The sequence below is a fragment of the Mus musculus genome, chromosome 4 (genome assembly GCF_000001635.26).
Source record: "Mus musculus strain C57BL/6J chromosome 4, GRCm38.p6 C57BL/6J".
Taxonomy (NCBI): domain Eukaryota; kingdom Metazoa; phylum Chordata; class Mammalia; order Rodentia; family Muridae; genus Mus; species Mus musculus.
Genome location: NC_000070.6, coordinates 21,831,195 through 21,845,779, shown reverse-complemented (window position 1 = coordinate 21,845,779; position 14,585 = coordinate 21,831,195). Strand labels below are relative to the sequence as shown.

Sequence of the window (14,585 nt, the reverse complement as noted above, 5' to 3'; positions counted from 1 at the left end):
CAGCTATCATATATGAGGTCTGTAATTTGGCTATTGTGTACTGTAATTATCAAGTGCCAGCATCTTGTCTGTATTACCTGGCAATCTACTATTAATGATTACCAGAGAACTTTAACTTCAGGTTTGTTTGTTCCTATTTATAGGGCTGGGAAGATATCATCATTTGTAATGCAAGAAGACTTACTTGTGTTTGATTCCCAGAACCCACACCTAAGAAAACAAAACAAACAAAACAAAACAAAAAGCAGGAGCTGTGGAGTACATTGTGGTCCCAGCACTAGGAGTGATGAAGGTAGACAGATCTCTAACATCTATTGAGTTCAACGTCAATTAAGAGACCCTATCTCAAAAACAAAGGTAGAGGGGCACCTGAGGAATGCTCGTGAATGTCCCCTCCCCCCACATGTGCATATATGCTTATGAGACCTGGTCACCAGGCCACATGTATTCAGCTACTGCCAGTTCAGATAGTACATATGAAGGCTCCCCAATGACCACAAAGTAAGCTGCTGAGTCATTTGTGAATATATCAGAAAGCTAGCCTATCTTGAACAAAAAGCAGCCACTTAAAAATTGTATGCACTAGGGGCTGGAGAGATGGCTTATCGGTTGACTGCTCTTCTGAAGATCCTGTGTTCAAATCCCAGCAACCACATGATGGCTCAGAACCATCAGTAACGAGATCTGATGCCCTCTTCTGGTGCATCTGAAGACAGCTACAGATAATAATAAATATCTAAAAAAGAAAATCACAAATCTAAAAAATATGCAATAGATTAGAAGGTGGTTGACAGAAATAGCTACTAACATTAATGTGTAGAAATTTAGATTATGGTATAGTAAAACATCAGATTTAACTGAGATTCACTATAACCTTCGAGGCAATAATATATATAATGAATTTCTATTTAATGGAAAAGTTTGAAAAGCAAGATACTAGATACTAGATGCTACTGAATGCATTTGACAAGGTAATCTAAAGAAGAAAGTGATGTGTACAGCAACCATGACCAAGGCAGATTTTATAAAAGAAATCATTTAATTGCTTAAAGTTTCAGAGGTTCCGTCCATTATCATCATGATGGTGGCGTGCAGGCAGACACTGGACCAGTGGCTGGGAACTACATCATGATCCATAGGCAGGGAGAGTGACTCTGGGCGTGGCATGGGCCTTTGATACCATGAAGCACATCCCCAGTGACACACTTCCTCCAATAAAGCCACACCTCCCAATTCTTTTAATCCTTTCAAATAGTCCTGGTGCCTAATCATTCAAATATATGAGCCTGTGGGATATTATTATTCAAACCATCACATGAATATAGTCTGACTTGGTGCAGAGGCTGAGTCCCAAAGGTCACTTGAGCCTGGGAGTTAAAGACCAGACTGGGTCATACGTTACAATCTTCTGTGTGTCTGTGCAGGGAGAAGGTAGAAATCAGAAAGGATTAAATGGTTTCTGAAAACCAAAAGGAAAGAATAAAAACAATCTTTTTTTTTAATCTTCTATTCTTTGCAGGATTGTTTTTTGAGACAGGCTATCTCTATGTAGCCTTGGCTCTCCTGGAACTTGTATGGAGACCAGACTAGCCTGTGACTCAGAGATTCCCCTCCTTTGCCTCCTGAATGAGTGCTGAGATTTAAGGCATGCACTGCCACACCTAGCTGAGGCTGGATTTTTGAACTGCACAAAATAAATTTTAAGGCTTTTAAAAAGTTTTTTTTCTTTTTTTACTAATATGAGTGTTTGCATGTATTCATATGGATCATGTGCATGCCTGATGCAGGCAGAGGCCGGAAGAGTCTGTCAGATCCCCCAGAAATTGTAGTTCCACTCCATTGTGAGTAACATGACAAGGGAATGATCTTTTTAAAAAACTGCACAACTTCTTAGTATATCATATTTTGCAAAAGCCACTTGTCTTAGTCAGGGTTTCTATTCCTGGACAAAACATCATGACCAAGAAGCAAATTGGGGAGGAAAGAGCTTATTCAGCTTACACTTCCATACTGCTGTTCATCACCAAAGGAAGTCAGTACTGGAACTCAAACAGGTCAGGAAGCAGAAGCTGATGCAGAAGCCATGGAGGGATGTTACTTACTGGCTTGCTTCCCCTGGCTTGCTCAGCCTGTTCTCTTATAGAACCCAAAACTACTAGCCCAGAGATGGTCCCATCCACAAGGGGCCTTTTCCCCCTGATCACTAATTGAGAAAATGCCTTACAGCTGGATCTCATGGAGGTACTTCCCCAACTGAAGCTCCTTTCTCCGTGATAACTCCAGCCTGTGTCAAGTTGACACACAAAACCAGCCAGTACACCACTCAAATGTAGCCAAAGGTGTTAACTCCAAACAAACCCTCCCTGGGCTCTATATCAGAAAAGTCTAATGAATCTACCTCTCATCTAGAGTAAAAGATCCTGGTACCATTCTCCCTCTTCCTGCATGAGAATGTTTACTGGCTAGTGGTCTATCACTGTTCATGAAGTATGTAAAAATATAACCATTTTAGCTCATGGGTCTTCAAAGCAGCAGAGACAACACCTAAACATGACCAAACACACTTCTAGAAACCTGGTTGTCTTAGTTAGGGTTTTACTGCTGTTAACAGACTCCATGATCAAGACAAGTCTAATAAAGAACACCATTTAATTGGGGCTGGCTTACAGGTTCAGAGGTTCAGTCCATTTTCATCCAGGTAGGATCGTGGCAGCATCTAGGCAGTCATAGTGCAGGATGAGCTGAGAATTCTACATCTTCATCTGAAGGCTGTTAGCAGAATACTGACTTCCAGGAAGCTAGTGTGAGGGTCTTAAGCTCAGACCCACAGTGACACATCTAGTCCAACAAGGCCACACCTCCTAATAGTGCCACTGCCTGGGCCAAGCATATACAAACCATCACATTGATCTTGAGGATAAAACCACCTGAACTATGACCCTTGAAAAGGGAGTCATTGTGGTTTCAAGTGTGAAAGAAAAGCTAAGTGCCTGGTGACTAGAAGGGTGTATAGAGACAGAGACTTCTAGTAAACTCACACACCCTGTTCTCCTTCCTTGTAGTCCACAGGATCACATAACTACTAGCCTGTGAGCAGAGAAACACACCTATAATAAAACATTACTGCTAGAGTGAGAATTTTCCACACGCTCTTCTCTGCTATGGTGAGATGGTTTCCTTTGGAGACTGCTGAGTAGGAAATAACCTTGGTTCCTTTTAAGGCAATTGAGATGTGGAGGTATTTATGCAGTTTAACCAGTTGTGAAGAAACAGGATCACTGGGCCTGAAGCAATGGCTCTGATGTGGGGTATTCATCAGAGAAGGATATTTGGACATGGGTTTAAGTCAATGGAAAGTCTTTATTAACCCACCAGAGAGTACAATGGGTGTTTGGTATTCCTGTGTAGGCCTGAGTCTTTTTCAGGGGGAGCTTTTAAGCACAAAAACCATGTTCTGGGTTGACAAATATCTGACAAAAAGCCAGAAGCAGACCTACAGAAGCCAAAAGGCAAGGTTAGTACCTTTAGAGACCTTCCCAGAATTATGGATTTTGATAGATTATCCCTTTGTTTTGGCAGATGAGATTGTTTACATGCTAAATTTTACAACTTGTGTGGTACTCCACCATGAAGTCAGTTGTGCTATGGTCTCAGGGTTACAGTTCAGTGGTTAAGAGCACTGGCTGGTCTTCCAGAGGGCCCAGGTTCAATTCCCAGCACCCTCAGGGCAGCTCACAACTGCCTGTAACTTCAGTTCCAGGAGATCCAACACCCTTACACAGACATATATGCAAACAAAATGCCAATGTACATAAAAATTAAAATAAATCATTAGAAAATACATGTTTATTTGCAAACATTTTGAGTTTTTCTATTTGGGTGTAATCCTTGAAATGCATGAAAAAGCTTTCAGGAAACCCACAAATTTCTAAAACTACAAATACTTGACACATAATGTTTTTCTGGGAGAAATATTGAGAAATATCAAGATTTCTCTCCTCGGCTTCTGTTTCAGGAGACGGCCCTAAAATGATAAGACTCACTCTTCTCTCTTTAGCTTTCTCTCTGGTACTATCAGGTCTGCTGTGATGGCTGTTCCTGGTTGTCAACTTGACTGTATCTGGAATGAACTACAATCCAGAAATGATGAGCACACCTGTCACTAAGATCTTGAGACTAGACAACATGGGCTTCTGACTTGGATCTTGACTTGGGATGACACACGTTTTTGGTCCAGATTTTAAGATGTAGTGACCATGAAAAGTTCAGGACCAGGCAAAGTAGTACACAGCTTAATCCCAGGAGATCGAGGCAAGCAGAGACAGAGAAAGATCCAAATCCAGGGGTGGGGGTACATCTAGGCCTTTAGTCTGGGCCACACCTTCTGCTGGAGGCCTACATAAGGACAATGGAAGAAGGAAGACTCACTCTTCTTTTCCTGTTTGCACTTACTTGCCAGCACATCTGTTGGAACCTAGTTCTTCAAGATTCTAGTTTAGACAGAATCCCAGCTGAAATAACTAGCCTTGTGGGACTGAGCAACTATTAGATTCTTGAACTTCCCATTCACGGCTGCCCATTGTTAGGATAATTGAACTGCAGGCTGTAAGTCCTTATAATAAATTCCCTTAATATATAGACATTCGGTAAGTTCTGTGGCTCTAGAGAACTCTGACTAATCTGTTATCACTGGGACATCCTTCTTGGCTAGGTGTTATGCCCAACAGCATGTAAGCAATATGGTTTGAGGGTTTTCTCCCTTATGTGCTGGCTGTTTTTATGTCAACTTGACACAAGCTAGATTCAGAGGAGAGAAAGGCATTGAGACAGGGCTGTAGGCAAGTCTATTGGGCAGTGTTAAATAAGTGATTGATGTGGAAGTGTCCAGAGCATTGTGCTACACCTGGCCTGGGCTTACTTAGGTCCATTAAGAAAGCCAACTGAGCAATCCATGGAGTAAGTCAGTAAGCAGCACTCCACTGACCTCTGCATCACATCCTGCCCTGACTCCTCCTGTGATACATGAATGTAAACAAAAGAAACCCTTTTTCTCTTCAAGTTGCTTCTGCTTATGATGTTTTATCACAACCCGAGACACTGAAAGGAAGACCAGTACACTCACTTGACAGATTTTCTTCTTCAGTGATTTTTTGTATTCGCTGCTATATTCCTAATGTCAATCAAAGAGCAGGTATTCAACAAACACTCTTGCCTTAGTTAGGGTTTTACTGCTGTGAACAGACACCATGACCAATGCAAGTCTAAAGGACATCGTTTAATTGGGGCTGGCTTGCAGGTTTAGAGGTTCAGTCCATTATCATCAAGGCAGGAAGCAATGGCAGCATCCAGGCAGGCATGGTGCAGGCAAAGCTGAGAGTTCAACATCTTCATCTGAAGGCTGTTAGTGGAAGACTGACTTCCAGGCAGCTCCAGTGAGGGTCTTAAGCCCATGCCCAGAGTAATACACCTACTCCAACCAGGTCACACCTACTCCAACAAGGCCACACTTCCAAATAGTGCCACTCCCTGGGGCAAGAATATAGAAACCATCACACATAAATGATCAAATAAAAATGTTAAGTATATAACTCTCTCTCTCTTTCTTCTCTCTGAATGTATACACTCTTTCTCATCTACCTCCCTTCTTTCTCCCTTGCCACGGCAACTTCCCTGTCCTCATTCTTGGGACCAGTAAACCCACATCCCAATAAACCTGCCTTTATATACTCTAAAAAAAAGTATATAATTTTCATCATAACCTCTGAAAGCTTTATGACTCCAAAAGAGTTAAAACAAACAAACAGACATGTACACAACATATTTCCTAGTATACAATCTGTATTAGTTAGGGTTCTCTAGAGTCACAGAACTTATGGATAGTCTCTACATAGTAAAGGAATTTATTGATGACTTACAGTCTGCAGTCCAATTCCCAACAATGGTTCAGAAGTAGCTATGAATGGAAGTCCAAGGATCTAGCAGTTACTCAGTCCCACACGGCAAGCAGGTGAGGGAGCAAGCTAGACTCCCTTCTTCCAATGTCCTTATATTGTCTCCAGCAGAAGGTGTAGCCTGGATTAAAGGTGTGTTTTACCACACCTTTAATCCCAGAGGACCTTGAACTCAGAGATTTAATCTTCTGGAATCCATAGCCACTATGCCTCAAGATCTCCATACCAAGATCTAGATCAGAAACTTCTATCTCCAAGCCTCCAGATAAGGGTCGATGGTAAGCCTTCTAATTCTGGATTGTGGTTCATTCCAAATATAGTCAAGTTGACAACCAGGAATAGCCACTACAATCCACCCCTTGTCAACTTGACACAAATAATATCTCATGTTCACATGAAACAATAACAAGGTTGTGAATACACCTAACATGATATAACTATCCTCGTACAATCGCAAACACATTTGTAAATTTACAATGTCCTTTGGGAACATCCTTTTAGTGTCTCAACTTAAATACAAATTGATGTTAAAGAAATTGGAAGAAAGACAAATATATTCGTTAGCAAAATAAGACGGACATTCATATTACTTTATAATCCTCGTTTCTGCAACTGGTTACATGGCCTTAATTGGTATTTATAACTACCTTCCTCTACTACCCATTCTGTATTTCCTTCACCTTCAGCCAGCACCTCAGCAGGTCTTGGCTCTTTTCCTGGAGGATTGACCATACCTTCATTCCTGATGGGTCTGCATCCTTTGTCATCCTGCTTGGATTAGGCTGTTGTAGTTTCCCATTGACTTTAATCACAGGACATGGTAGTACTAAGAGACACCCTAAGAGATCTCCTACATTCCAGACATAATCTTGCTTACCTCCATTGTGAAGAGGTAATCCAATTTCCCCATGGTAATCTGGATCTATCACCTCTCCTAACACTGTTATTCCTTTTTTAGCCTGTTGGTTTAAGGGCATTAGAAGCCCAAAATGACCAGGGGGAAGTCTGAGCTTCCAGTTCAATGGAATGTTTGTTGTAGCTCCTGGTAGGAGCACTCCCCTCTCTGGAGCCAAAACTTTTAGGCCTGCAGAGCCTAGAGTTATGGGGACAGGAAGCAAAAATTTTCCCAGAGGGTCACTAGGAGTGATAGTAAGTGGAACTATTCCATTTTCCACCCCTTGATTCCTGGACCCATGGATCCTGGCTATGGGGGAAACTGCACCATATATCGAACACTGATTCAAAGCATATACTGCCTTCTGAAGAACTCTGCCCCAGCCTTTCATGCTATTACCACCTAATTGGCACTGTACAGGCCATTCCATCTTTCCATCAGACCAAGGAAGCCAGTAAAGACCATCCCTCCATGGTCTCTGCATCAGCTCCTGCTTCCTGACCTGCTTGAGTTCCAGTCCTGACTTCCTTGGTGATGAACAGCAGTATGGAAGTGTAAGCTGAATAAACCCTTTCCATGCTTCTTGGTCATGATGTTTGTGCAGGAATAGAAACCCTGACTAAGACACAATCCTATCTAAATAACTCAAATCATTATGAGAAATAGCTGACAGGTTTGTTTGTTTTCTGGACTGAAAACGTAGCTCAGTGGAAGAACTAATAGATACAACTCCTAGTATTAGATTGGCGACAAATTTATTTTAAAATAGTGCATTCCTGGAACTTGAAGGCCACTATGAACTAGATGTTTGTGCCCCATTCACAAACTCCCCATGTGAAAGTTCTGTGAAGTGGAGTATTTAGAAAGTGATTAGGTTCTGACTGTGAAACCCTTCCTCCTTGACCAGGTGAACACTCAGAGCGCACCCCCAGAGCCTCATGTGGACAGTAGATCTGTTTGTCTGTGTCCTCAGTTTCCTGACCTCTAAGAGTGTAGGCCAGAAAGTGTTGTTCACAAACTCCTCAGTTATATCTTGTTTATAGCAAGCCAGGGAACTAAAATAGGCAATGACACAATGTTTATTAACATTCTGCTAACAATGTATAATGCAAAAACTCTAGGCCTAATCAATTAACATAAGAATCTAATATTTATTGTGATCTTTTACATACAGCAATGATCAAATAATGCTCAATAAGTTACACAGATATTTTTAAAATACTGTAAAACTGGATGAAAGAGAAGGAATGATACCATGAATGTATTACTGATACCTAAAAATAATCATCTTTTAAACACATTTCAATTGATGATTTCTGCATGAACAAAAACATTTTAATGCAGAAATCATTTCTCTAATACTGCAATGGATGCTAGCTGAAAGCTTGATTTTATCGCACATATTTGGTTTAGGTTTATATGACCAGATGTCATGCAGAAAAATAAGCTGAGTATAAAGTTCATGAAAGTAGGCAGGATGTTATTTTGTACTATAAAAATTTGATGTGCGGTGACATTTCACAGCTACATTTCACGAAGACATTTCATATCTTCAGGATATCTTATTCAAGTATTACATAAAAATCACTAATTAATCACACATGCAAGCTAAGAACTATGGTAAAATAGCTCTGTTGATATATGATCATCCCCTTGACCACCTACATAAGCAGTCTTCATATTATTTTTTAAAACATTAAACAACAAATCTTAAATACAGATGTATATTTGTTTATGTCACAAGCATTCACATAATTGGCACATCATCAGAATTTTATTATTTTAAATATGGGAAAGTCAGGGGAGAACTGGGGCTAGAGGTACCCTGTAAACCAGTTTCTAGATAAAAACTTCTCTCTTTTACCTTTCAAATTCACGGTGCCAAAGCACTGACTAGTTGTGCGGATCTGTAAACATTCTTGTTTGTTTGCACGGTTTCCTGAGGTAATCTGTTAGTACAGTGGCCTCACAATTTAAAATTTCTACAAATGTGCTTTGGAAAACTTCAAAGTAAGAACAAAAATTTAAGTGTAGATCTGGGTGATTTTTCTATATTACATAAGCTTGATAAGAAATTCCTAGATATCAAATCAAACCATTTTCCTACATTTTCAGGTGACAAGAAAAACACTCAAACTTTAGGTCATTAAAAAAAAATACATTCCAGAATCTCCTCAGAACTAGGTAATAAATGAACATTTTATTTGTACATCACTACTAGAATAATGTATAAAATCATATAGATTTTAGGGTGTTTTTTTTTTCCCCAAGGTTTTTCAGGCAAGGTTTCTCTGTGTTGTCTTGGCTTTCCTGGAACCTGCTCTGTGGACCAGGGTGTCCTTGAACTCAAATCCACCTGCCTCTGCCTCCCAAGTGCTGAATCTAAAGGCATGGGCCACCATCACTCAGCAGGTTTTTCTGTTTTAAAGGCTCATAAAATACTATCATATGCCCGGTATTGGAACCTGCTTAGATTGTACATGTCTTAATAGTATCTTTTCCAGGAGAGAGGGGGGAAAAAGGCTGACCGCTTGCATTTGTTTGGGGGTGTGGGTGCAACTGCTATGACAGGCTAGCTTGAACAAATAAATTATTTTTCTCATTCATTGCTCTGGTGCTAGACTCTTCCGTGTCAATAGATTAATAACACTGAATGTCTGATGAAACAGAAGACACTGGAAAGTTCTTTTTAGAGGACACAACTGGGCTCTACAGATAAAATATATTTCTTCACCTTCAATTAAAAAAATTCAAATACCATTGAAAATTTCTCCACAATCTTAAAATGTCTCCATTAGACAATCAGTTTCACCCAGCCACATATCAAGAGGCAACACTGGGGACTTTATGTTACACATGTTAAGAAGGTTCCATCCTGGCTAAAGGTCTGGACAGTTTACAGCCTCTCTCCCTCACATTTGCCCATAGAATCAAACACAGGCACTGATGACTAAGACATTGAACCTGTTCCCTTACATCTTGATTCAATACTATGTATCAGTGAGCCACTTCATTGATTATTGAAAATCTTGGTAGTAATATTTTTCATGCTAAGTTTTCACAGTTCAATCCTTTGAATGCTAGAAGAAACTATTCTGTGTTACTGCTTATTTAAGGGGAACAGAAGTGGCAAGTCTGTGTCCCATGAAAGTAGCCAAGCCCACCTGAATATTTTCTTTGTTTTGCTAGGGATGGAACCAGGCAAGTGCTTTGCCATTGAACTACAACCCTAACTATCCACCTGAAGTTTTAAATAAATGCTTATGAAGACAAAACTATGCTTAACATGTATTAATGTATAGAAGTAAAAAAGTATTATATATTCATTGTTGGTTATAAGAATATGATCTCTACCATTTATAAATATAATTTGGTGGTTTACAGTTCAAAGATATCCTTAAACTTTAAAGTATTCTATATTCCTATATAGACTATAACTTCTATTTACCAGTTTTATGTGTTGTAAATTATCTTTCAAAGACTGCAAATGATTAGTTTATGAAATGTTTCAATACCTTCAAATATTCAAAGCAATAAGCGAATCAATTCATTACTTGTAAACTCACACTACCAAAATTACAATGGCTCCTTTTTATACTACTGACTCACATAAAATATGAAAAATTAATTATGTTACATTAGGCACTAGTTCAGACTGTTCTAGAAACTTTTCCTATAGACTAACACACACACCACTGCAGAGCCCTGAGATGATTTAAAGTGGGGTGGTGCAAGGATGTATGATTTTCCTTTCATAGTTATAAACTCACATCAATGTTTACTAGAAAAATAACTAGCACATAAAAATGTGAAGTATGATTCAAAACAGCCAAGCTTAAAAAAGGCTTCAACAAAAAGTAAGCAAATTGTAGCATAAGATATATTGGATCCACTCAGGAAGGTTGTATTACATTAGGAAATAGTATACTAAAGATCCAATTTAGCATCATCTTTGAATGCATGTAAGGATGAGTCATATCATAGAGGGGGTTGCTTTACTATCAACTCTGTGTGTGTGTGTGTAGGGGCAATTTCCATGGACATGAAAATTAACATAAAACATGTTTTTACATTTAAAAATATAGATTTGAGCCAGGCAGTGGTGGCGCACGCCTTTAATGCCAGCACTTGGGAGGCAGAGGTAGGTGGATTTCTGAGTTCGAGGCCAGCCTGGTCTACAAAGTGATACAAAGTGAGTTCCAGGACAGCCAGGGCTACACAGAGAAACCCTGTCTCACAAAAGCAAAAAAAAAGAAAAAAAAAGAATATAGATTTGAAAGCATTAATTAACTTTTTGTTTAATATTTCAAGACAAGGTTTTATTGAATAGCCCTAGTTGGCCTCAAACAGAGATCTGTCTGCCTCTGCCTCCCAAGTGCTGGAATTAAAGGCATGCACAACTGCCTGTCAAATTAATTAATTTTTTTTTAAAGGATTCACCACATGTTGAAAGAGTTAAATAACGCTGGAAGGATGCACTATTCCTAAAGACTAAGAAGGCACATTACATATTATGGTTACGACTTCAGCATTAAAATAAAAATGAACTAAATAACAATGAACAGATATTATAATATTCTTTCATAAAAAAGAAGATAAGCTTGTGCACTCAGGGCTCTTGACTCTGGAACCACCTGCACATAGGTGTCGCTGACATGGACCCAGTGGCCTCCCAATTCACCATCAGGTTCTTTCAAACCTAGCAGAACAGAAAGTACAATTTTACAGTTAGTGTGTTTATGTCTTCTAAATTGTAAACACTGACACAGTTATTATGAGCTGTATTTAATTCTAAGATCTATAAGATCTAAGATTGATAACTACTTCCAGTTAATAAATTTTTAACTTAAAAATCTAGTGAAATATTAGCCTTATAATAATTAGTTTCCCAGAGAAATATTCATTTTCACCAAAAAAGAAGGTGGAGAAACTGGTGAGATGGTGCAGGGAGGAAAGGGGCTTGCTGTGCTAGCCTGGGCAGCAGCTCCATCCCCAGAGCCCACACAGAGGTGGAAGGAGAGAACTGAGTACATGAGATTGTTCTCTGACAGCCAAACATAGGCACACATACATACAACACACACACAAATAATAAATATATGTTAAAAGCTAATAACAGAGATGGACATGGTGGTACACACCTTTAATCCTAACATAAGGGAGGTAAAAGCAGGTAGTTTTTGTGATTTTTTGGCCAGCCTAATCTATATAGTAAGTTTCAAGTTAGACAGAGCTACATAGTGAGCTCCTATGTCAAAATAAAACAACAACCTAACAACACCACAACTAATAAAGGGGAGGTAAAAGAGATGGCTCATCAGTTAAGACCACATACTGTTCTTTTTTTTTTTTTTTTCCTGGCTCAACGATGGCTTTATTTAAATTAAAAATTTCTTTTTTTTTCTTTTTTTTTTTAATTAGGTATTTAGCTCGTTTACATTTTCAATGCTATCCCAAAGGTCCCCCATACCCACCCCCCCAATCCCCTACCCACCCACTCCCCCTTTTTGTCCCTGGCGTTCCCCTGTACTGGGGCATATAAAGTTTGCAAGTCCAATGGGCCTCTCTTTGCAGTGATGGCCGACTAGGCCATCTTTTGATACATATGCAGCTAGAGTCAAGAGCTCCCGGGTACTGGTTAGTTCATATTGTTGTTCCACCTATAGGGTTGCAGTTCCCTTTAGCTCCTTGGGTACTTTCTCTAGCTCCTCCATTAGGGGCCGTGTGACCCATCCAATAGCTGACTGTGAGCATCCACTTCTGTGTTTGCTAGGCACATACTGTTCTTGCAGATGATTAAGAGTTCAGTTCCCAGCACCTGCGAGCATCGCAGCCAGCGCTGCACCTCCAGCTCCAGGGATCAGATGCCCTCTTCTGGACTCTTTGCGCAAGTGCACTTTACACCCTCACATTCACGCAGACACCCATTGACAAAATCTAAACCCTTTGAAAAGAAAGGAATCCAGGGAATGGAGAAGCAAACTCAATGACCTACAGTAATAGCTAGCACGTTTCCAAGTCCCGCTCTCTGATAGCTGGTGTATCTTCAAAAGGGGAATGTGGCTGAGGATGTGGTTAGAAGCACTAGCCACACAAGCTTGATGATCTGAATTTGACTCCACAACCAGGGCAAAACCACTCATCTATCAGTGATATGTGTCAGTTATCCCAGCGTTCCTATGGGACGATGGGAGGCAGCAGCAAGAGAATAGCCCAGAAGTCCCCAGGCCTGACATACACAGCCCAGGGGCAAAATCAGGACAACAAGATGGAAGGCCAGAACAAACTGCTGGTATTTACTCGCAGACAGCCACATTATGCTGTGCACACCAGTACACAGACACAGACACAGACACAGACACATGCACACACATATTGTTTTTACAAAAACAAAATCAAAAAACAACAACAGCAAAGAACTACTGCGTCTCTGAAGTAACTTTAAAAAATTGTCAATTCATATTGCCTAAAAGGATATTACTTTGTGATGATTAAGATTCTTGAAGATTATCTAAGCAGACTTAAGATTAATAAAATGAATCCATTTGGAGCTCCTTTTCTAAAAAGTCAGAATAAATCTTTAGCTTTTAGGAGGAGATATCCTTAGGTGGCGTACCGGCTGCAGTCTTCCTCCCGGTGATGCACTCGGACAGCTTCCTGGAGGGTACTCTCACTTTCACGTAAGCAGTGTAGTGGCCTCCTCTCATGGAGCCGCTGTGCTCCACTATACCGTAGAGACCGTAGAGAACCTTCTCCCCCACACTTATATTCTTCCAAATAGAGAAAAAGGGTAACATTTAGTCAAACAGCTCATGAAAAAATAAAAACACATAAGAAAAATGTATTCTTGAACCATAGTGAGATCCTCTGTGCTTGTTAACAGACAAAATGTCCTCTATGGAATGGCTTTACGGAAACAAAACAAAGAGGGGGACTAACAAACCCAAGCGCACACAGTCCTCTCTGTTCTGCTCACAACTGCCTCACGTAGAGAACAATCACAGAGGTCATCATCAAATTCTACATTATCGTGAAATACAAGAAAGAGTCCAAAAGAAGGAAGAAGAAACCATACTTTAACATAGTATAAGCATCAATTTGCTTGTATATTAATTAATGTAATTATTGTATTGATCTTTAAAATGAATTGAATGCTAATTCACGTTAAAAATCATATGCATATGACAACAGGAAATATGAACACTAACTGTATAAAGGACATGTTAAATGACACTGTGGCTGGGTTAACATTAGAGAAGGGCCCAGAAATATCTAGCTCAGTACATATGTGATGTCTTGAGTTCAACTGCCATCCCCACCCACCACAAAAAGCAATCCATAGTAGAAAGGACATGGTGGTTATGGCGCACAAGCCTACAATCCCGGTGCTTGAGCGGCTGAGGCTGAGGGCTCATGAGTTCAGGACCAGTCTGGGCAAGATCTTATCTCAAGAGGAAAACACACAAAACAAAAACAGAAAAGGAACACAGTACTTATTGTAGTTTAGGCATCTATAATGAAATGGTACTTTCTTCAAAGCAGTTACAGAGGACAGCATAGACAAGCATGGGGGGTGGGGGTGGGGGACGGACAAGACTGACCACAGACCTGACACTGTAGGAATGGAGGATGGAAGTTCATTGCACTGTTCTGTCCACAGTATGCTAAGTAGGTCAGTAATTCTTTACAATAGGTGCTTTCAAAAACACATTGTTCTTAAAACCTAAACACTGAGCTTG

The 14,585-nt window shown here is 40.0% G+C and overlaps 1 protein-coding gene across 5 annotated transcripts in view; it reads right to left on the bottom strand.

The window, feature by feature from the left end:
- Positions 1-7,907: 7,907 nt before the first annotated feature.
- The window catches only part of Usp45 (ubiquitin specific petidase 45), a 70,712-nt gene continuing 64,034 nt past the window's right edge, over positions 7,908-14,585 (bottom strand). For all 5 annotated transcript variants that reach the window (XM_011250132.1, XM_006538362.1, NM_152825.2 and 2 more), the window contains 2 exons: positions 13,463-13,616; positions 7,908-11,545 (listed from right to left, as the gene is read on the bottom strand). In XM_011250132.1, coding sequence (XP_011248434.1) covers positions 11,415-11,545; positions 13,463-13,616 — 285 coding nt within the window. In that variant the 3' untranslated portion in view covers positions 7,908-11,414. The remainder of the gene's footprint in view (positions 11,546-13,462; positions 13,617-14,585) is intronic.